This window comes from Gordionus sp. m RMFG-2023, chromosome 3 (assembly GCF_954871325.1).
Source record: "Gordionus sp. m RMFG-2023 chromosome 3, tfGorSpeb1-WG-v2, whole genome shotgun sequence".
Classification (NCBI taxonomy): domain Eukaryota; kingdom Metazoa; phylum Nematomorpha; class Gordioida; order Chordodea; family Parachordodidae; genus Gordionus; species Gordionus sp. m RMFG-2023.
The window spans coordinates 35595430-35614242 of NC_088777.1; the positions used below are offsets into that span (position 1 = coordinate 35595430).

The 18813-nt window shown below is 27.0% G+C and overlaps 1 protein-coding gene and 1 long non-coding RNA gene across 3 annotated transcripts in view; one reads left to right on the plus strand and one right to left on the minus strand.

Moving 5' to 3' along the window:
• Positions 1-3623: 3623 nt before the first annotated feature.
• On the plus strand, positions 3624-8548 carry LOC135926111 (uncharacterized). 2 transcript variants are annotated; one of them, XR_010571783.1, is made up of 3 exons: positions 3624-4073; positions 7178-7338; positions 8415-8548. It is a non-coding gene; the product is annotated as an uncharacterized LOC135926111 (long non-coding RNA). The 2 variants fall into 2 exon arrangements; XR_010571784.1 differs by lacking the exons at positions 3624-4073; positions 7178-7338 and adding exons at positions 7406-7962; positions 8021-8155.
• A 256-nt stretch (positions 8549-8804) lies between these two features.
• Positions 8805-18813, minus strand: part of LOC135926110 (E3 ubiquitin-protein ligase RBBP6-like) — a 49275-nt gene continuing 39266 nt past the window's right edge. Inside the window, exons 14-16 of the mRNA XM_065461802.1 lie at positions 13240-14245; positions 12017-12188; positions 8805-9487 (exon numbers count right to left, since the gene is read on the minus strand). Of these exons, the coding sequence (XP_065317874.1) occupies positions 8868-9487; positions 12017-12188; positions 13240-14245 (1798 nt within the window). The 3' untranslated portion in view covers positions 8805-8867. The remainder of the gene's footprint in view (positions 9488-12016; positions 12189-13239; positions 14246-18813) is intronic.

The following is an 18813-nucleotide window of genomic DNA, read 5'->3' on the forward strand; positions in this document are numbered from 1 at the left end:
TTTGTTTAACAACAGTCGTAATTTGACTGGTCGATGGTATTTCATTTACTTCCTGAGCCTCTTGTAATTTAATATAATCTTTTATATAGTTTTCCGTCATCTTGCGATTTGTCCCTGACTACATACGTAATTGCTTGAATTTGGGACAGAGAAAAAGGGAAATAAAATGATACTTGTGTAAAACAAATTTTTCAATTAAAAAATGCTTTATATTAAGAAAAATCAATTTTATTTCTCCTTTTTCGCTTTGAAAGGTATTACAAACTTCAAGAAAGGATATTCCTTTATTTGATTGTTTTGGTAAAATATGTTGTAAAAATTTAGATATGAATTATAAAAAAATATATTAATACTTTGAATAAATTTGCAGGAAATTAATAATTAGATCGATCTGTGGGTGTTAGGTACTGTTAACCATCACCCAATATATTATTTTAATCATAACGGTAATATAATATAATCTTATAACCATTAACTCATAATGTAAAAATTTTTATAAAAAATATTAAGGCCCGGCCCGGGTTTAACAATCTTAGGCCCGGCCCGGATATATTTAAAAATAAATTTTTTAGGCCCGGCCCGGATATGTTAAAAAAAAAATTTTTCTAGGCCCGGCCCGGGTATATTTAAAAAATTTAAAATACGGCCGGGCCGGGTTTAGGGCCGGGCCTGCAGGTCTCTGATTTAAATGCCGAGATATTCTACTAAATCACGCCCCCCCCTTTCCCAAATAAACAGAAAATATAAAAAGATATCTATAAAGATCGTAAAATAATAAGATTAAAAAATATTTTAAATTGGGGAGATCACTTATTTCCCTTAGATGTAATTTATTTTTGAATTGCCATTCAAAATTGACATTCTAAACAATAATGTTGTAGACTTTATTCATCTACACTGTTTATGAATAGTGACTGCCAAAACCACGGTTGTGCATTTGACCGGTCAAATATGGTTAAAATCAAATAAATATTTTTTTATATTGAATATCATCATTTTCTTTAATATTTTTAATCAATTTTCTTTTTGTCTAAATCTTCAATCGATTTCTGTTTTAGTAAGATTATTAATACAAATCGACCAATTTCTTTCTGAAGAAGAAGTAGATCTAGGAATTGTTAGTAATGCCACTTCTCTTAATGGCCATGGTGGTAAAAGCTAATTCCACTGCTTGAGATTGAAATCTGATTGCTTCTTATGGAAGTTACTGCTTTCCCATGATTTTCTATTAAACAAGCCGCTTTTATTTCTGAAATTTAATATATAACTTGAAATATTTTGATCACCACCTGTATGCCTAATTCTCTTATTATATTACATACTTCATCAAATTCACTATGAATAAAAAGCTCTCCTTAATATTAGGAACTCAATAAATAGCAGTATTGTAATCACATGTATTTATATCGTTTTTTCTTTTTCACACATATTTTTATATTCAGATTGTTAATATATAATTTGCATATTTTTTACTTTGTAATTAATGACCTTTTTGTAAAAATCTTTTCTTTTAAATTTATTTAATGACCTTTTAAATTATCTTAATTTTCGTAAATGTTAATATGTAAATAGTATTAAAATAATAATATATATATATAGCTGTAAAAATTGTAAATATCTTCAGTAGTAATTTTTATAAAATTAAAAAATAAATTAAATAAAGATTTTAAAGTATATTTTTTTGGTTTCTCTTTACCTGCCTTCCGTGAAATTATCATGGTGGCAGCGGTGGGATCTTATTACGCTACAAATTATACTGAAACATGGTGAAACTAGACGAAAGAGAATTATGGAAAATGATGTTAATATTATTCTAAAAACACGTAAGAGATGATTAAAATATAAAATTGAATAAAAATATAAAAAAATTTTAATGATGAAATATTTAAAATATGAATAAACCTATATAAGACAATAATGATAAAACAAAATTCATAGATTAATTAGAAGATTATTTAGTAAAAAAATTTTTAAGGATGATGAAATACGATGAGCACGATAAAGGGATGAAGTCGCACGTACACAGATATCAGTGGAAACCGAAATATAATAATTATGGGAATAATTTTGGAGACATAGAAATAATTATGAACCAAGATATCGAAACAATTATAATCCTAGAGTTTATGATAATGATAGGGGATATAATGGGCCAGGACCGTATAATAATTTTACAAGATTTAACAATAAAAATAATTATAACTACGATAACTATAGATATAATAATAATGATAATTACAAATATAATGAAAATAATTATAGATATTATAGACATCAGAACGAATCGAGATACATACCTAGATACAATAATAATCAGAACAATAATCAGTCATACAAAAACAGATTTGACGTAAATAGAATGGATGATGATGACAAGGCAAATGATGATTAAAAAGTTACGATATACCTTAATGATTTACCAATAGTCATGCAGATCAACACCGGGTCACGATTTTCGATATTGCCGATTAATATTGCTAGAGGAATTAAAGTCTTAAATAAATCGGATACGAATCTGAATGGCTATGATGGGAGAAGAATAGAGGTGCTAGGAATCGTTAAAATAAAAGTGAGATATGAAGACAAAACTCAAAATTTAGATGCGTATGTAGTCCAAAATGACAAAATTGCAATTCTGGGAAGGACGTGGATAAAAGTTTTTGGGAACTTACTTAATAAAATTGTAAATATAATCGAGGAAAATAGAAAAGTAGATAGTAAAAATTATGAAGATACATATTACAATAAAAAACATGAAAATTATAATTATAAATATCATAATAATAAAAACTTGAATAAAATTGAATTATGTAAATTAATACCAAATGTTAAAAAAGAAATAAATTCTTATAAATTAGAAGAAATAAATCTTTGATAACAATTGAAGAAATAATAGTTATTAAAAACAATAATGAAATAAAAATTGAAGAAAATAATAAAATATAAAATTTTATAATTAATAAAAAATTTAAAAAAACTTTGGAAAAGAAAATTAAAACAAAGGTGATTAAATATCGTGATGTTGAAAGAGAGATTAAGAGTACGATATGGAGATCGTATGTTGAAAATGGAACTGGAAAGAGAAATTTTGTTATAAAGAACAAGTTGAAGAGTAATTATGATATAGAAAAAGTGTTTAAATTGAAAAATAAAGGAGAAAATTTAAAAATAAAAATAATTTATTAATTAAATAATAAATAAAAAATTATAATATAAAATGAAACAGTTCCAAATTATGATTCTTATTCTTATGAATGATTCTGATAAATTATTTATTCCATTATCATTATTCCATTATCATTATTCTATTATCATTATTCCATTATCATTATTCCATTATCATTATTCCATTATCATTATTCCATTATCATTATTCCATTATCATTATTCCATTATCATTATTCCATTATCATTATTCCATTATCATTATTCCATTATCATTATTCCATTATCATTATTCCATTATCATTATTCCATTATCATTATTCCATTATCATTATTCCATTATCATTATTCCAAAATTATTTTATTTGAGATTGATCATAATATATATTTACAAACATTGATAAAAATGATAATAAATAACGAGATGAACAAGCTAATGGGAGGATGATATTTAAGCAAATGATTAGACGATAAAGATATGAAAATTCTACTATAAACAAATGAAAAAATTTTTTAGGGGGAAAAAGTGAAAAAGTTCAAGTTCAAAATTCGAAAAATTCAAAGTCAAGTTCAAGATTCGAAAAATTCAACGTCAAGTTCAAGTTCAAAAATTCAAAGTAAAGTTCAAAAGTGAGAATATGTCTTACGACATAGAAAATGATTGTTATAAATAAATAAAATTTTGTAAAAAATATTTATATAAAATTTTGAAAGAGAAATGGGATGATCAATACAAACAGCAAATCAACAAGCAATGTTCAACCAACGACGTTTCAACAATGATGTTCAACCAACGACGTTTCAACAATGATGTGCAACAACGATGTTTCATGATGTTAATGGAGCAATTGAGAAACAAATGACTGGAAGTGAAGATAAGAAACTGAGGAAAGAAGACATAAAAAAAAGTAATATATAATTTGCATATTTTTTACTTTGTAATTAATGACCTTTTTGTAAAAATCTTTTCTTTTGAATTTATTTAATGACCTTTTAAATTATCTTAATTTTCGTAAATGTTAATATGTAAATAGTATTAAAATAATAATATATATATATAGCTGTAAAAATTGTAAATATCTTCAGTAGTAATTTTTATAAAATTAAAAAATAAATGAAATAAAGATTTTAAAGTATATTTTTTGGGTTTCTCTTTACCTGCCTTATGTGAAATTATCACAGATCTTATAGAATATTTGACCATTTGACCAGGTCAAATATTCCCCCATTCAATTGACCCGTCAAAATCTAGTCATTTGACTGGTTAATTGACAGACTTGCTAACCCTGGCCAAAATTGATTGATAAATTTATAAATATTAAGTCATCAGACAATAAATAGGAATGCTACCCAGATATCAATTTCGCCAGTAAATATCAAGATTTAACTAATAAACTCAATGATTAATATATTGATAAAACTGAGTTCCTTGTGCGCGATTATTATAAAATAAGAACTTCGAAGGAAATAGGATAGCGAAAAAAATGTATTTCAATAACAAATTTCATAAACCAGATCTAAGTTTATTAATCATTATATAAATTTTTTAAGGTTAAAAGAAAATTACAATCTATGTGAATTAAAAAAATATTATTCAAATAATATAATTATAAAAAAATGATTCAAAAATAAATTAGTCATTATTAGCAATTATCGCGATATTAAATTCTCTATAATATCTTCGCGATATATGTTTCACGAAATAATTGTCGCTACATTGTCTTCGCGATTTGGGTTTCGCGATAATAACTTCGCTATAAAATTTTCGCGATAATAACTTCGCTATAAAATTTTCGCGATTATTGATTCGCGGTAATGTATTCGCCTCAAATGTTTCGCGATAAAGGTTTGGTTATAAAATATTAGCGATCATTGATTCGTTATAAAAGTTTCACGGTATTCGCATTAAAGGTTTCGCTATAAAAAATTCGCATATTGTATTCGCGGTAATGTATTCGCTATAAAGGTTTCACGATAAAGGTTTCGCTATAAAAAATTTGCGATATTTGTTTCACGATATTGCATTCGCGGAATATTATTCGATATTATGGATTCACGATAAAAGTTTCGCTATAAAATCCATTCGCGATAAAAGTTTCGCGAAAAAGTGTTTTGAGATAAAAGTTTCGCTGATTTGACATGGAACCAATATATTATATAAATATGATTTAATTAAGCCAATATATACTATACCCTTATAAGGCTTTAAAATATAGGACTTCAAAGGGTAAGCGTCATCCGCCACAAAAAAATGTGGGAAAAGGAGGCTGGAATTTGGCAATCTTTTAGAAGGAGGTAATTGTATATCTCCCTTTTCTATCCTTTTAAATATTTTTGAATTAGCAAAAACACCTCCATCAGACTCACTCTCATAACTTCCAACATCGACAGTTATGAATTTCCCATTAGCCTCCACAATTCCTTGTTTTTACAATATTTAAATTTAAAAAAATTTCAAAAATTATATTTTTGTAATTATCAAGTTTCCATTACAATGTTTAATTAATATGGAAATATTTAATTAGCATAAATAAAAAACAAATTCACAAACCTTGTAAAACCACAGAGAAAAAGTGTTTATAATTGTAAAACCCACTGCCAGAATGAGGTGGTTTCCTAATTCTGCAATGTTCATCAATACTACCTATACAGTTAGGTAGATTCCACTTTATCTCAAACTCCTTTTAAATGATAATATACATAAATATAATATAAACTATATTATACCTTTGCTATTCTCTCAAAATCAGAGAGAGTAGGTGGTGGCATATGCTTGCTTACTAACGTTTGCCATATAGCTTGGCAAGTTGTTCTAACAATTTTCTGGACTGTAGATATGCCCATTTTGAAAGAATAGGCCAAAGTAGGATACCTACAGCCTGTTGCTAAATACCTAAATAAAAAATATATTTAAATAATAAATTGCTTTATTTTTAGCTTAAACAAACCATAAGCTTTTCTTCAACACTTATAGGATGTTTTATAAAATTGGTACATTTGGTATGTAATAAAGGTTTTACATGTTTGAGTATATAATAAAAGGTTTCCTAAATTAAAATGAATTATAGATAAAATAGAATAAAATTACTTTGGTCATTCTCATGTAGTTGAAAAATTTTGCTTAATTTTTTAATAGTTTGGGAAAGAGGATATAAAATTCGCCCTCTTTTGTTTTATTAATATTAAGAGGGTTTAATCTTCTCCTCTTCAAGATCATTCTGTAAAAAGATAATAATTTGAGGATGGACATTTTGAATTATAACGCTTTTCACTGCACTATAATGAAAATCGCTGCGATCGATCCAGCTGATCGGTCGCTGCGATATCGCGGCGAAATCGCAATCGCTCTTGACTATGAATTCAGGGATAGTTATAAATTCTGAAATTGATTCATGGTAATTTTTTTAAGTTATGACCATCATTATCTTCATATGATTCAAATCTCTAAATTATTAGTGGTTTTTTTTCATTGTAGTAAAATATGTGCAAGGTTAACTTCATCCATCAAATTTTTAATTGCTATATTATTATTATTTTATTAAAAATGGGAAAATTAATAGAGGTTGAATTAAATTTATAAAGTTATCATTATTGTGTGATAGGAAAAATATATATATTGATCTTGAAGATTTTGGATTGGATTTACTTATATAAAATGTGAATAATCTGCTTTAAAATCTGAGGTGTTCCTTGAGCTTTGAGGAGTAGCGTTTAGGTAATACGAATGTTAGTTGGAATAGTTAATAAATATATCTATTAATATTTAATTTTCTACAAGGACAAAATATTGTTACATTGATTTAAACATATAAATTATAACTTTTAAAATTTTAGCTCAATATCAATCTTCTTTATTATTTCTCGATGTAAATCCTAAGTGGGTACGATGGATATTGAATATGGAATGGATTATTGATTCTTTTCTAAGTTGGATATAAATAACTAGTTTTATTGATAAGTGTTTGTATTTGTACTGATATTTTTTATTTTATTCAATCATGTTTATTTCTAGGTTCACACAATGCTAAATACAAGTAAAATTAACATAGCCAACCTCTTCCATAATCAAGTTCTCTTATTTCCCATGGGATGGGCGTTTAAGATGCTTTGCTTCTTAACGATGAAACAAAAGTGTTTAGAAATATGATCCTATCATTCAGATATTCCCAATAGGTAGTGTATTTTAACATTATATTTATATTTTTTTAAGTTAATGTTGATGAAAGATATGCATATAATTTATTGATCAAAACTACCTTATAGATAATACATTCAAAAGCACAAAATTTGCAATCTGATTAAATTTTCTTATATTTTAAAAATATGTATATAATTAATTTAGGAACTTTACCATGCTATTTTACAAATAAGAAATATGCTGATTGTGAATTTAGCAAGATTTTTAACATGGTTCAAAAAAAGGTGCATTCATATAATATGATAATAAAAATTCCAAGAATTGTATCAAGACAAGTACATAAGAATAATATTTCCGCATAATCATTTGAGGAGTATTACAGAATTTCAACTTTTATACCACCAATGAATACATTATTAACTCAAATTAGTGAACGCTTATTGAATCATAAACTGTTGCCCAATAACTTTTAATTTTGTTATCCTCTGATCCATCAGTGAGCATCTTGGATGAGATTAGAGATAAAATTCACTATTTATATATGTTTTATTTGCAAGATATAGTAGGGACATAATTGGAAGTAATTTGAATTTAAATATTGGTATGCAAGCTTAAAAAGAATGAACATTAAGCCTGAGAATGCACTAAGTGCACTCAATGTTTGAAAACACATATTAATAAACTTTACAAATATTATATAATTATTTCAAATTTTAGCATGCCTCCCTATTACGACTGTACTAATAAAAGAACTTTCTCGAATTTACGAAGGCTAAAAACATATTTGCGAAATACACCTCGCAAAATAGATTAAATGGCTTATCGCTCATAAATATTCTCCGAGAATTAACAGTTAATTCTGGAACAATTAATTAATTAAATTCTAAAAGAAAATTAGATCTAAAATTATAAATTATTACCACGTTTTTATTTTAATGTATATATATGCAATTTATTATATTTTATATAAACTAATAAGAATATATTTCCTATTTGTTCCACTTCTTTTTTGATATAATCAATTAACCAATTTCGAATATTTAATATAATTTTTGTTTAATAAAATTAACTTCCTATCTTGTAAAAATATTTTATAAATATATAGACTAAGGAAACCCGCCGAATGCCGGGCAAAAGCGGGCCGAAGCCCCGCCCAAAATAGAATCTGAAGGCGAAACCCCGAGAAATTTATTAATCCCCCCCTTAAGAAAATCCTGGCTACGCCTATGCTACACTCTCAAAATTTTATTGGTAATTCTCTTTAACCATAACCATATATTTTTATTAATTTAAAGAGGAAAAAAGATCAGAGTCTTGTGAAAATCTAATACCAATATTCAATTTATTTTTATAATCAATTTTATCGTGAATTTAAACTACAAGTTATGGATAGAAATTACAACACAATATAATATAAACATTAAAATTGTAGGCGCAAGTATATATTATGATTACGAGTCGGTGCACAAATAAATCTAATATTTTATTACTAAAAATATATTATCTTGCACAAATCATATATCATATTTATAATAAATAAAATAATTTGTAACGAAAATCATTATTAAATTTTTACATTTAAGTTTAAATCTTTGGATATTTTTTTCCGTTTGTGTTCTCGATCTTTGTCTTTACGCTTTTTAGCTTTCTTGTTTTTATGTTTCTTACCACTAGTTTCTTTACAATGCCTTTGTTTATCTGATTTTTTCTTCTTCGATTTTTCTTTATCCTTATCCCCCTTTTTGTGAGCCTTTTTATTTTGCTTGCCGTCTTTATTTTCCGTCTCAATTTTATTTAGATTTCTTTCCTCTTTAATATGTTTTTGATTACCATCTTCATTTACTACTTTACTTCTCTTTTTTTTGTTTTTCTTCACCTTGCCGGAGGATTTTTTATGGTGATGATCTTTTGAGTCCGAATGTTTGTTATTCTTTTGTTCTTCACGTTCATGCTTTGTTCTTATGCTAACGCTATTATCAATTTTTTCGATAGGTAAATCTAATATATTTGGCAATTCCTCTTTCAAATCTATTTGATCCAAATCTTTCCATTTAGATGGTGGTAATTCTACTAATGGATTCTCATTAAAAAAATCTAACGCTGGGCTCTGGTTTTCAGTTACCAATAATTTTAGGTGTTCATGAGGTTTTGTGATTAAGCCTATATCCAAATCATGGGGCTTATCTGAAATTTATTTTCCATATTAAAAATAAAGAGAATATGTAAAATAAATGTTGTTAAACGGCTTGATTTTTTAAAAACCACCAGCTTAATATTTTAGCCAAAAATATTATGGAAGTCTGGAGATTTTGTTCATAGATGAATATTTTTGGTTAAAATATTAGGTTAGTTATTTAACAAAACTAAAAATAAGAGATAGTACATATTTTCATAGTTAGTTACTATTAGAATACAAAGTTCAACATTTCTACACCCCCCCCCCTCCCCCATATCCATGAAATCCATATAGAAAGTGTGATAAAGAAAATTTAATGGAAAAAAAAGGCTGATAAAATAGGGATTTTCGTTGTGTAAAACAAGCCTGCCGAATATCGATAGCTCCCTGTGTATTCCTGCGATCCGGTTCTTTGCCAGCTTTTTTTTTTGTATCATCAGAGATTTTTGATATATTTCCTTATGGTTTCAATATTTTTCGGTGAACCAAGGCAAATTTTCACTTATTTTTTTAACTGTGAAGGTATTGTTGGCCATTAGCAGGTCCATAATTTGTTTTCGATGTGATGTGTCCTTGATTTCCAAATTCTAATTTTATGTAAAAATATACTTCTAATTAGGTGTCTCCTGAGTAAAATGTTATTTTCAATTTATTTATCGAATGGACTAAATTTATTTTTTAAATGTTCACTGTTCAAGACTTTGCAATAGTAACAATCCAAGGTTACTTTTAAAAAATATATAATTGGTTACTTTAACAATATTACTAAGTAAAACAAACGATAATCACAATCGCAAAAGAAAGTAGTCTGCTACTAGATTACCTGCATGAATAAATGAATATCTAATAAAAAACGACTTTGGTAAAATCGATGATATTCACAGTCGAAAAAGAAGGTATTCTACTGCTAGGCTACTCGCACGAAATGACGAAAACTATTTATAGACGATGTTAACAATCGATAAACGGTCCTCTGCTACTAGGCTACCTGAACTAATAAATAAACCCGATATAATACCGAAGAAATTCACAAAACAATTTGACGAATGCGTGATACTAAAGCGATGACCAATCGTGTTCAAAGAATAAGAAAATCGTCTGCCGATATGCCACTCGAGAGTGAAGGACATAAGGGATAGTCTTCTATCGTGGAATATGTAAGATATCTATTACAGTGAACGGGGGGATATTTTCTAGTAGATTAAAACAAAATATCTTATTATATTTTTATTTTAAACATTAATCTATGTTAAGGCGCACTTGCATTTTTTTAAAATTATATTTATATGTAAATGAATAATTTTACATAAAAAACATATTTATAATAATTTCATATATCATTTAACCTTTCACTGTAATATATTTTTTACATATTCCACGATAGAAGACGATAAAGAAAATATATTTATAAAATTGTAATAATAAAATACAGTTGTGATTAAAACCCATCCATATAAAAATATTTTGTTTGCAAAAATAATTAAAATAACACAAGGAGGAATAAAAGAATTTTCAATAATGCTTTGTCTATATTTGAATTATTATTGGAAACAAAATATTTTCATATGGATGGGTTTTAATTTAATCGTCAATATGTTTCATTAAATCATCACAACACTATGGTTTCTGTTATTTTATCCCTTATTCTTTACTCTCTCGAGTGACATATAGTCAGACGATTTTCTAAATCGGTGAACACGATTGGTCGTCGGTTTGGAAATATGCATTAGTCAATTTTGCTTGTGAATTTCTTCTGCTTTAAAGTGATCGGATTTGTTTATTCGTTCGCCTAGTAGCAGAGGACCGTTTATTTCGATTGTTAACATCGTCTATTTTATCAAAATAGTTCGTCATTTCGTTCAACTAGCCTACTTATTCATTTATTCGTGCAAGTAGTCTAATAGCAGATGACCTTATTTTTCGATTGTGATAATCGTCTGTTTTACCTAGTAATATTGTTAAAGTAACCAAATATATATTTTTTTAAAATAACCTTGGATTGTTACCACTGCAAAGTCTTGAACAGTGAATATTTAGAAAATTAATTTAGTCCATTCGATAAATAAATTAAAAATAATATTTTACTCAGGCCACCACCTAATTAGAAATATTTTTTTATATAAAATTAGAATTTAAAACATGGACCAAAAAGTTAGATTTAAAAATTTCATTCCGGGATCTGGTCTAGGAATGCTGTTAATAAGCTATGAAAAAAAATCAAAAATAATAAACAGTTAATAAACCCATTAAAATAAATCACACAATTTTGAACAATGTATTTGAATTTAATTGTACCCTTGTTACAACCGGTTCCAGTAAATAAATGTTTTGGTTCGTTAAAAATTATAAAAGGTTATAGTACCAGTTCTTAAAGACCCGATTCCAAACACTAAATGTTTTATATAATAAATTGTTAACAAGCTTAATTTAATAATAAAACATTTATCGTACCCGCTTTGAATTTTTACAATATTTTTATTTGTAATTATAGTGTGATTAATTACAAATAATATCTTAGAAATTAGTTAATATTTTACCAAGGTCGTTTTCATCGTTGTGATTTATTTGTTGATGTAACCTAGTTGCCGTAGATATCCTTTGTCTTTTACGATTATCGTTTATACCACCGTAGTCAGGTTTCATTTTATTATATCGATAGGTTGGCAAGATTCTATGGCCAATTCGAGTATCGTCTGATAAGTTATTATGCTTCAAAGATAAATTTAAGAAGAGTTACTTGTTATACTCGTTCTTAATGAGCATATAAAATCTTACAACCTTAGATATGGGAATGATTTCAGAGAAATAACTATATAAAACTTTGGATAATTTTATTATATATAAAAAAGGAAAAGATAGTCGCCTGCTTCAATCCATGCTAGGTCAAATTTTCAAATTGTGGTAAATATTTGACCATGATTTTTTTTTGAGAGATAAATTTAAAAAGTAAAATTATTTTTGCCCCCCCCTCCCTATTTATTCCTATAACAAATTTAGTATCGTTATAATATTTTTCCAAATATGTAATATTTTATTATTAGTTTATAATTTCTTCTTCTTAGTAGTGGAGTTATTTTATTTATAATATAAAAGTTAATACTTTAATATAACAAAGGAGAAATTTTTTTATAAAATAACATCCTTATTTATAAAAAATATATTAATTTCATACAAAGACAAGTGATCTTTATTTTCCAACTGTTTTTCAAAATTATTATATATAAAGTAAAAACGTTAATATGCTGATAATTTTAATGCGTGAGATTTCCAATTGTGGAAGGGAGATCTCTGCGTGTTGGCTAAAAAATTGCGGGAGACTACCGCTGATAGAGGGAAAGGCGTGGCAACCTTAATCAGAGTAGATCTTAAATTTAATCGATAACTAAAAGTCCCATTCCTACGATATTATAAAAAATGAACAGTATCGCGAGATAGTAATGTTTGTCTTGATGCCAACATCATTTAAAGTAGACAACCGTCTTCTCATTTAGTTAGCGGGAGTTTTCTTAAGGTCCTTATAAAATAAATTCCTTACGCTTCTAACACTGAGTATTGTTTCTTTGAAAGCGTGCGCTCTCTAAGATGAACAAAAATATTTTAAAAAGATACTTATCAAAGATTAGTGAAATCAATATTTTAAATTCAGAATTTACGACAATTAGCAATGGAATCAAAAAAGACTTACATTATAAATTTGGCAAGATATAGTCGTTGCAGTGCACATTTATTAATAAACAAATATTCATATTATTAAACAAACCATTTGATTCTCATTCAACGTGTATTCATTTTTGAAATTATCAGGTGCAACTATATCGCGTTCATCCCTATGCTGATAACCACCCCGATATTTCGCGTAGCCGTAATTATACTTTTGCTTATATCGCACGAAAGGTAATTTTTCGTTGGTAAAATATTTCTTGGAGTAATCGAAAGCCGGCCTATTAAGGGATTGTTCCATCGGATAAGTATCATATGGCCCCTGGTCAATAAATTCTCTTGGGGATGATGCCTCGATAGGTACAGATTTATTATCCATATTTTGGACTAAATGAGGGGGTATAGATGTGGGATTGGGAAGCAGAGGAGCTTTTCGTCTAACAACACCAATAGCGCTGGCATCGGGTTGATGCGGAGATATGTAAGTTAGATGAGGTCGAGTGGATGAGTGGCGCGCAGGCACTACTGGTGATAGTGTAATCAAATTTGTAGGGGGAGCAACGGCAGAAGCTCGTTTCTCCTCTCGTTTAGCGACAGCTAAAGCCATAGCAGGTACCAGAACGTTATTGTAAAAAGAAATGCTGTACATGGGTTTTTGACCTCTTTGGTCCTCTTCCATCATTTCATCTTGGTATTGGTGTCGATTATAATAAGATCTATTAGGGGAACCCTTATCTAAATAAGAGTCATATCTGGGTGGGTGCCTATCTTGGAAGCTGGAATGATCGGGTCTTCTATAACTATAATTTTCTAAATATTTAGGTCTCTGCTGGCTTTTGTGATGTCTTGGTGAGCCCTTTTCATATCTATCCTTATAATAGTACCTTTCAAATTCTTCATCGGACCTAAACGAGGATATGCTAGAACGAGATGATCTACTTCTTGACCTGGACTTCTGAGAAGTCTTAAAGTCTTTTTTCATAATTTTGGTAGATTTAACTTTATATGATTTTTCTGCCCTTTTTGAATCGGATATAGATGACAGAGACACAGGTTTCTTACCTTTAAGAATGGATTGTTTATCAAGATTTTTGATAGAATCATGACTTTGCGTATAAAACATATTTTAAAAGTATAATTAGTATATAATCTAGATATATCTAATTAGATGACAAATTCAATCATTAATTTATATTTCCAATATTGAATTAAACTGTGAAATCTAAAATGATTAATTTATGCATACATTATTTAAGATAAATTTTAGATACAAAATAAGAAAGAAAATTTTTATGTTAATTCTATCTAAAAATTGTTTAAGGAATTATTTTTGATAAATGAAGATTACTACAAGGGTGATACGATTTTTATATATTAATAATTCGAAAAAAGAACTTTTTAACCCTTCGAGTCTAGCAACCTTTCATAAGGCAATTTATTTGCGAGCTTCCAAAACAAATTAATTTTTCACATTTAACATTTTTTTAGGAAGATACATCTTTTTAAAGTTGAACTTAAAACTGATTGAACTATTTCCAAAAATATAAAGTTTATTTATACTATGAAAAAAATCCTTCTGTTTATTTTAAATATCTGTAATTTTGTATATAGATCATCTTATCGTAACTTTAAAAAAAAAATTGTTTCTCAACCCTACCCGTTGAAAATATTTTCAGATATATTATTGTTAGATAATTATTAGATTAATTTTATAATTATCTTGACAAATGATGCATAAAATTCTTAATATCATTCATATCAATTAGGATAACACACAGTTGAGTGCCTATAAAACACCTTTGATCTAAGATTTACTTATAAAAAATATAAATTAAAATTTATAACGGCAAATTCCGCGCGCTGACAGCCACCGATAAAAAAAATAAATCATCATCTCATAGCCGAATTATATCTCGGCGCATAAGTGTAATTATAATATATTCAAAGATATTTGCAATGCTTAAAATTTGCAGTTTTTGTAAAAAAAATCGATGTTTTGCATGAAGGTCCATATCATAGACTCTGAAAGGGACTGCTAAAAATTTTCAATGCTTAAAATTTGCAGATTTTGTAAAAAAAATCGATGTTTAGCATGAAAGTCCATATCATAGACTCTGAAAGGGACTGCTAAAAATTTGCAATGCTTAAAATTTGCAGATTTTGTAAAAAATCGATGTTTAGCATGAAAGTCCATAAAGGGACTGCTAAAAATATAATTTTAGTTAACATTTACTTATGTTCCATCAATATACAATTTGAGGAAGTCAGACATCAATTATTTTGTTAATTTGCAATGGAATATATAATTTATAAATGTTGATGAACAGAAGATCCGAATTAGTATTCTTCCCCAGCCATAAAATATATAAAAAAAATAAGTGAGTGGTTCAACTTAACCATAAACTTTTAAAAATTGTATTCTTTCAGTTTAATTACCTCATATCTCCTTAAAAATCCCATTTTAAATTAAATTATTCATTCATTTATGCAAAGCTAGACTTATAAAAATTCAATTTTATAAAAATTTGGAATATTGTATACTTTCATGAATGGAATTCATGTAAGATTAAAAACAATATATTATAAAATACAAAAATAATATAAATCTAAATAAATTAAAAGCATGGGTAAAAATAAGTTTTCATCTTTTACCCTTTCATTTCAAACTCTTACATACTTGAACTTGGGTTATAAATTGGTCATTCTTATTGAATATCGACTGAAAAACTTGATTCTTCTTGACACCATATTTGAAAACGAATATAACATTTGGTAATATACATTGAATTTATATAAATAAAAATTTAAAAACTCCAGCTCAAAAGGATCAATTATTGGTTATCAATATCCACTACAACTGCGATTCGGTTCTGAAATATAAATTATTTGATAAATATTTAGTATAAATGTAACATTTATATATCATTTTGTTGCCCTTAAAATTTACTTTATGAAAATATAAATAATATTGTAAAAAAAATATGTAGATGCATTTCAGTAAAATATAATTAAGTTTTTTGAAATAATCCCACTTTGAGACGATGAAACTCACTATATAAGTTTAAATTAAGTTTTTTGAAATAATCCCACTTTTAGACGATGAAACTCACTATATAAGTTTATTACCAATATATTTAAGAATTAGAATGAATGAAATAAGAATTTAAAAAATATTTCATTTTTCATTATCTTGTAAGTAAATCTTTTCAGATTATATTTTTTGATATATAATTATGTAATATTAAATACGATTAAATATACCAGACTTACAAAGGTATATATTTATTAAGCTTGATCCAGCCCAAAATCAAGCTTTTCAATTTTCGCGCCTAGTTAGGCCCAGATTTTAAAAATATATATTTTAGGCCTTATCCTCATAGAAATTGATATCCAAAAAATTAAAGAAGCTCAAAAAGAAAGTTTTTTAAAAAAATTTCTAATAAACGTTGTTTTCGTTTTAAAAATTATTTTTAACAATAACGTCCAAATGATAGACAATAGCAGCTCTAACAAGTATCAGATGCACACATATAATAGTCTCAGAAAATTGTAATAGGTGTTTACAATATTAAGTCAACGGTTCATATATCCGTAAAATTACAGATGATCCAAGGAAGGATTTTACTTTAAGCAAATACTTTCCATCGCCATTGATGAATGAATCCAATTACATCAGTTATATGGGAGGCCTCCTTCCCAAGGAACTAATCTAACCTTTTTTTAAATCCTTTTTTGTATATAATTATTATACTCACATTTATATCGTCATATTATTCTAATGTCTTTTTGTTCGAATAAAATATAATATGATTATTTATAATATAAAATCCCTATTTTAGGGTCATTTCTTAATGAGTCTTCATTGTCATTAAGTAAGGCTAGCTTAAAATAACTCATTTATGTGTTACCAAAATATATTGATACTGAGTTTTTTTATATTTTCTTAAAGTAAATATTAAGGGCTATAAGATGATATATAATTTATACATTTGGATCAATATTTAACGAGTAATTTGAGCTTTTTAAATCCGAGATCGCACATGTATTAGACTTTATGAGCCAATAACTCCAGATACATTAAACGTAGAACTTTAAAATTTTGATTTACATAACGCACCAAATTTGTTCATTTAAAAGATCGGTCAAATCGTTGGTTGATTTAACATGGAATTATCAAAATGTTAAAATAAGCATATTCGTTTTCGGAAAATTTATGCATGGAAATAAGAAGGAAAATAAATAAAATTTAAATAAACAAGTTCTTAGTATTAAAGCAGAATGTTGTGAATAGGAATTTTTAAAATAATGCACTCTGTTTTGTAGCGAGTTAGTAACACTCCACCAGATTTAACTTATGTGATATTTATTAACTAATCCAATTTTGAAATTTAAATAAATAATTTTGAAGTTCAATATAGAACTGATCTAAAATATTTATCATATAGGAGAAAGAGATAATATAAACGAAATTACATTGGAAGATCGTGTAAATATTACACCCCTTTTAGATCAGAATATATATGTCATGTAAAATTCATAGAAACGGCTATTTTAAATTTTTCATTTATATTATTTTTGTATACAAAACAGTATACTTTGCCATATTGTTACATCTCTATTTTAAAAAAATAAAGTATAAAAAGATGCTATGTAAGAATAATATAAACTCTAGTACATCTTTTCCAATCAAAATATAGTAAATATTTCAAAATTTAAACCATTTGAAAAAAGGGGAAAGACAATAATAGAATCTTCAGTTAAGCTGTGCATCCATCTTTTAAAAAATAACAATAAGGCGCTACCTTTAAATTGCTGTGGCAAAAGTATTTAAATAACACTAATACTGGCATCGAATAAATGCCAGAGTTTAGAAATAATAATTTTACCGTATCCGATTTTTTAAGTTTGCTTATTCAGCATGCAAAGATTTCGGGGTATATCTAATATCCGCAAGCAATTCTAAAGAATGCAAAAAATTTCCCAGTTAGGTGAAATGTGAGAATTCCATAACTTATGTCAAAAAATGAGTAATTTATTATCCATGGAAATACTAGCAAAATATTATACTAATTTCTAGAACTAATAAATATTTCTAGGCATCGATGACGGGAGCCGATAATCCCTAATTAGGTATTAGGCAAATTAACTTTCCTCCTGAAGTAATTAAAGTAACCCCGAGACTAGAGCTTTGCATGAACAGGATGGATTCGAAACTAATTTTCAAAAATCGAAAAGGCTCTCCTGATAAAAATAATTTTAAAATTATAACTTGAAATAAGAATTCTTTATCTTACTAAACCATTTAATTTTTTTATTACTAACCAATACTTTTTATTAAGATATCCGTCAAATCCTATCATTCTCGTTATTTTATTTTAATTAATTACAACATTTAAAATATAATAAGCCTTCACACATATTATTAAAGAGTTCTGGATGGACAGTTCCAAATCTTGTCCGGCTGTACCTAATTTCCCAGTAATTCACGTAGGATAATTTTTATAAACCAGAATTTAAAAAAATCTAAATTTCTTTCTATTAACCCTCACAATAGAGCTAAAAATAGATCGAATATAGGGCTATATTCGATATTATAATATAAAATTTTAAACAATTCGGTGGAAAGCTCCTAAAAAATTACCTTGGATGGTTCGAAAATTTATTACATGGTAGG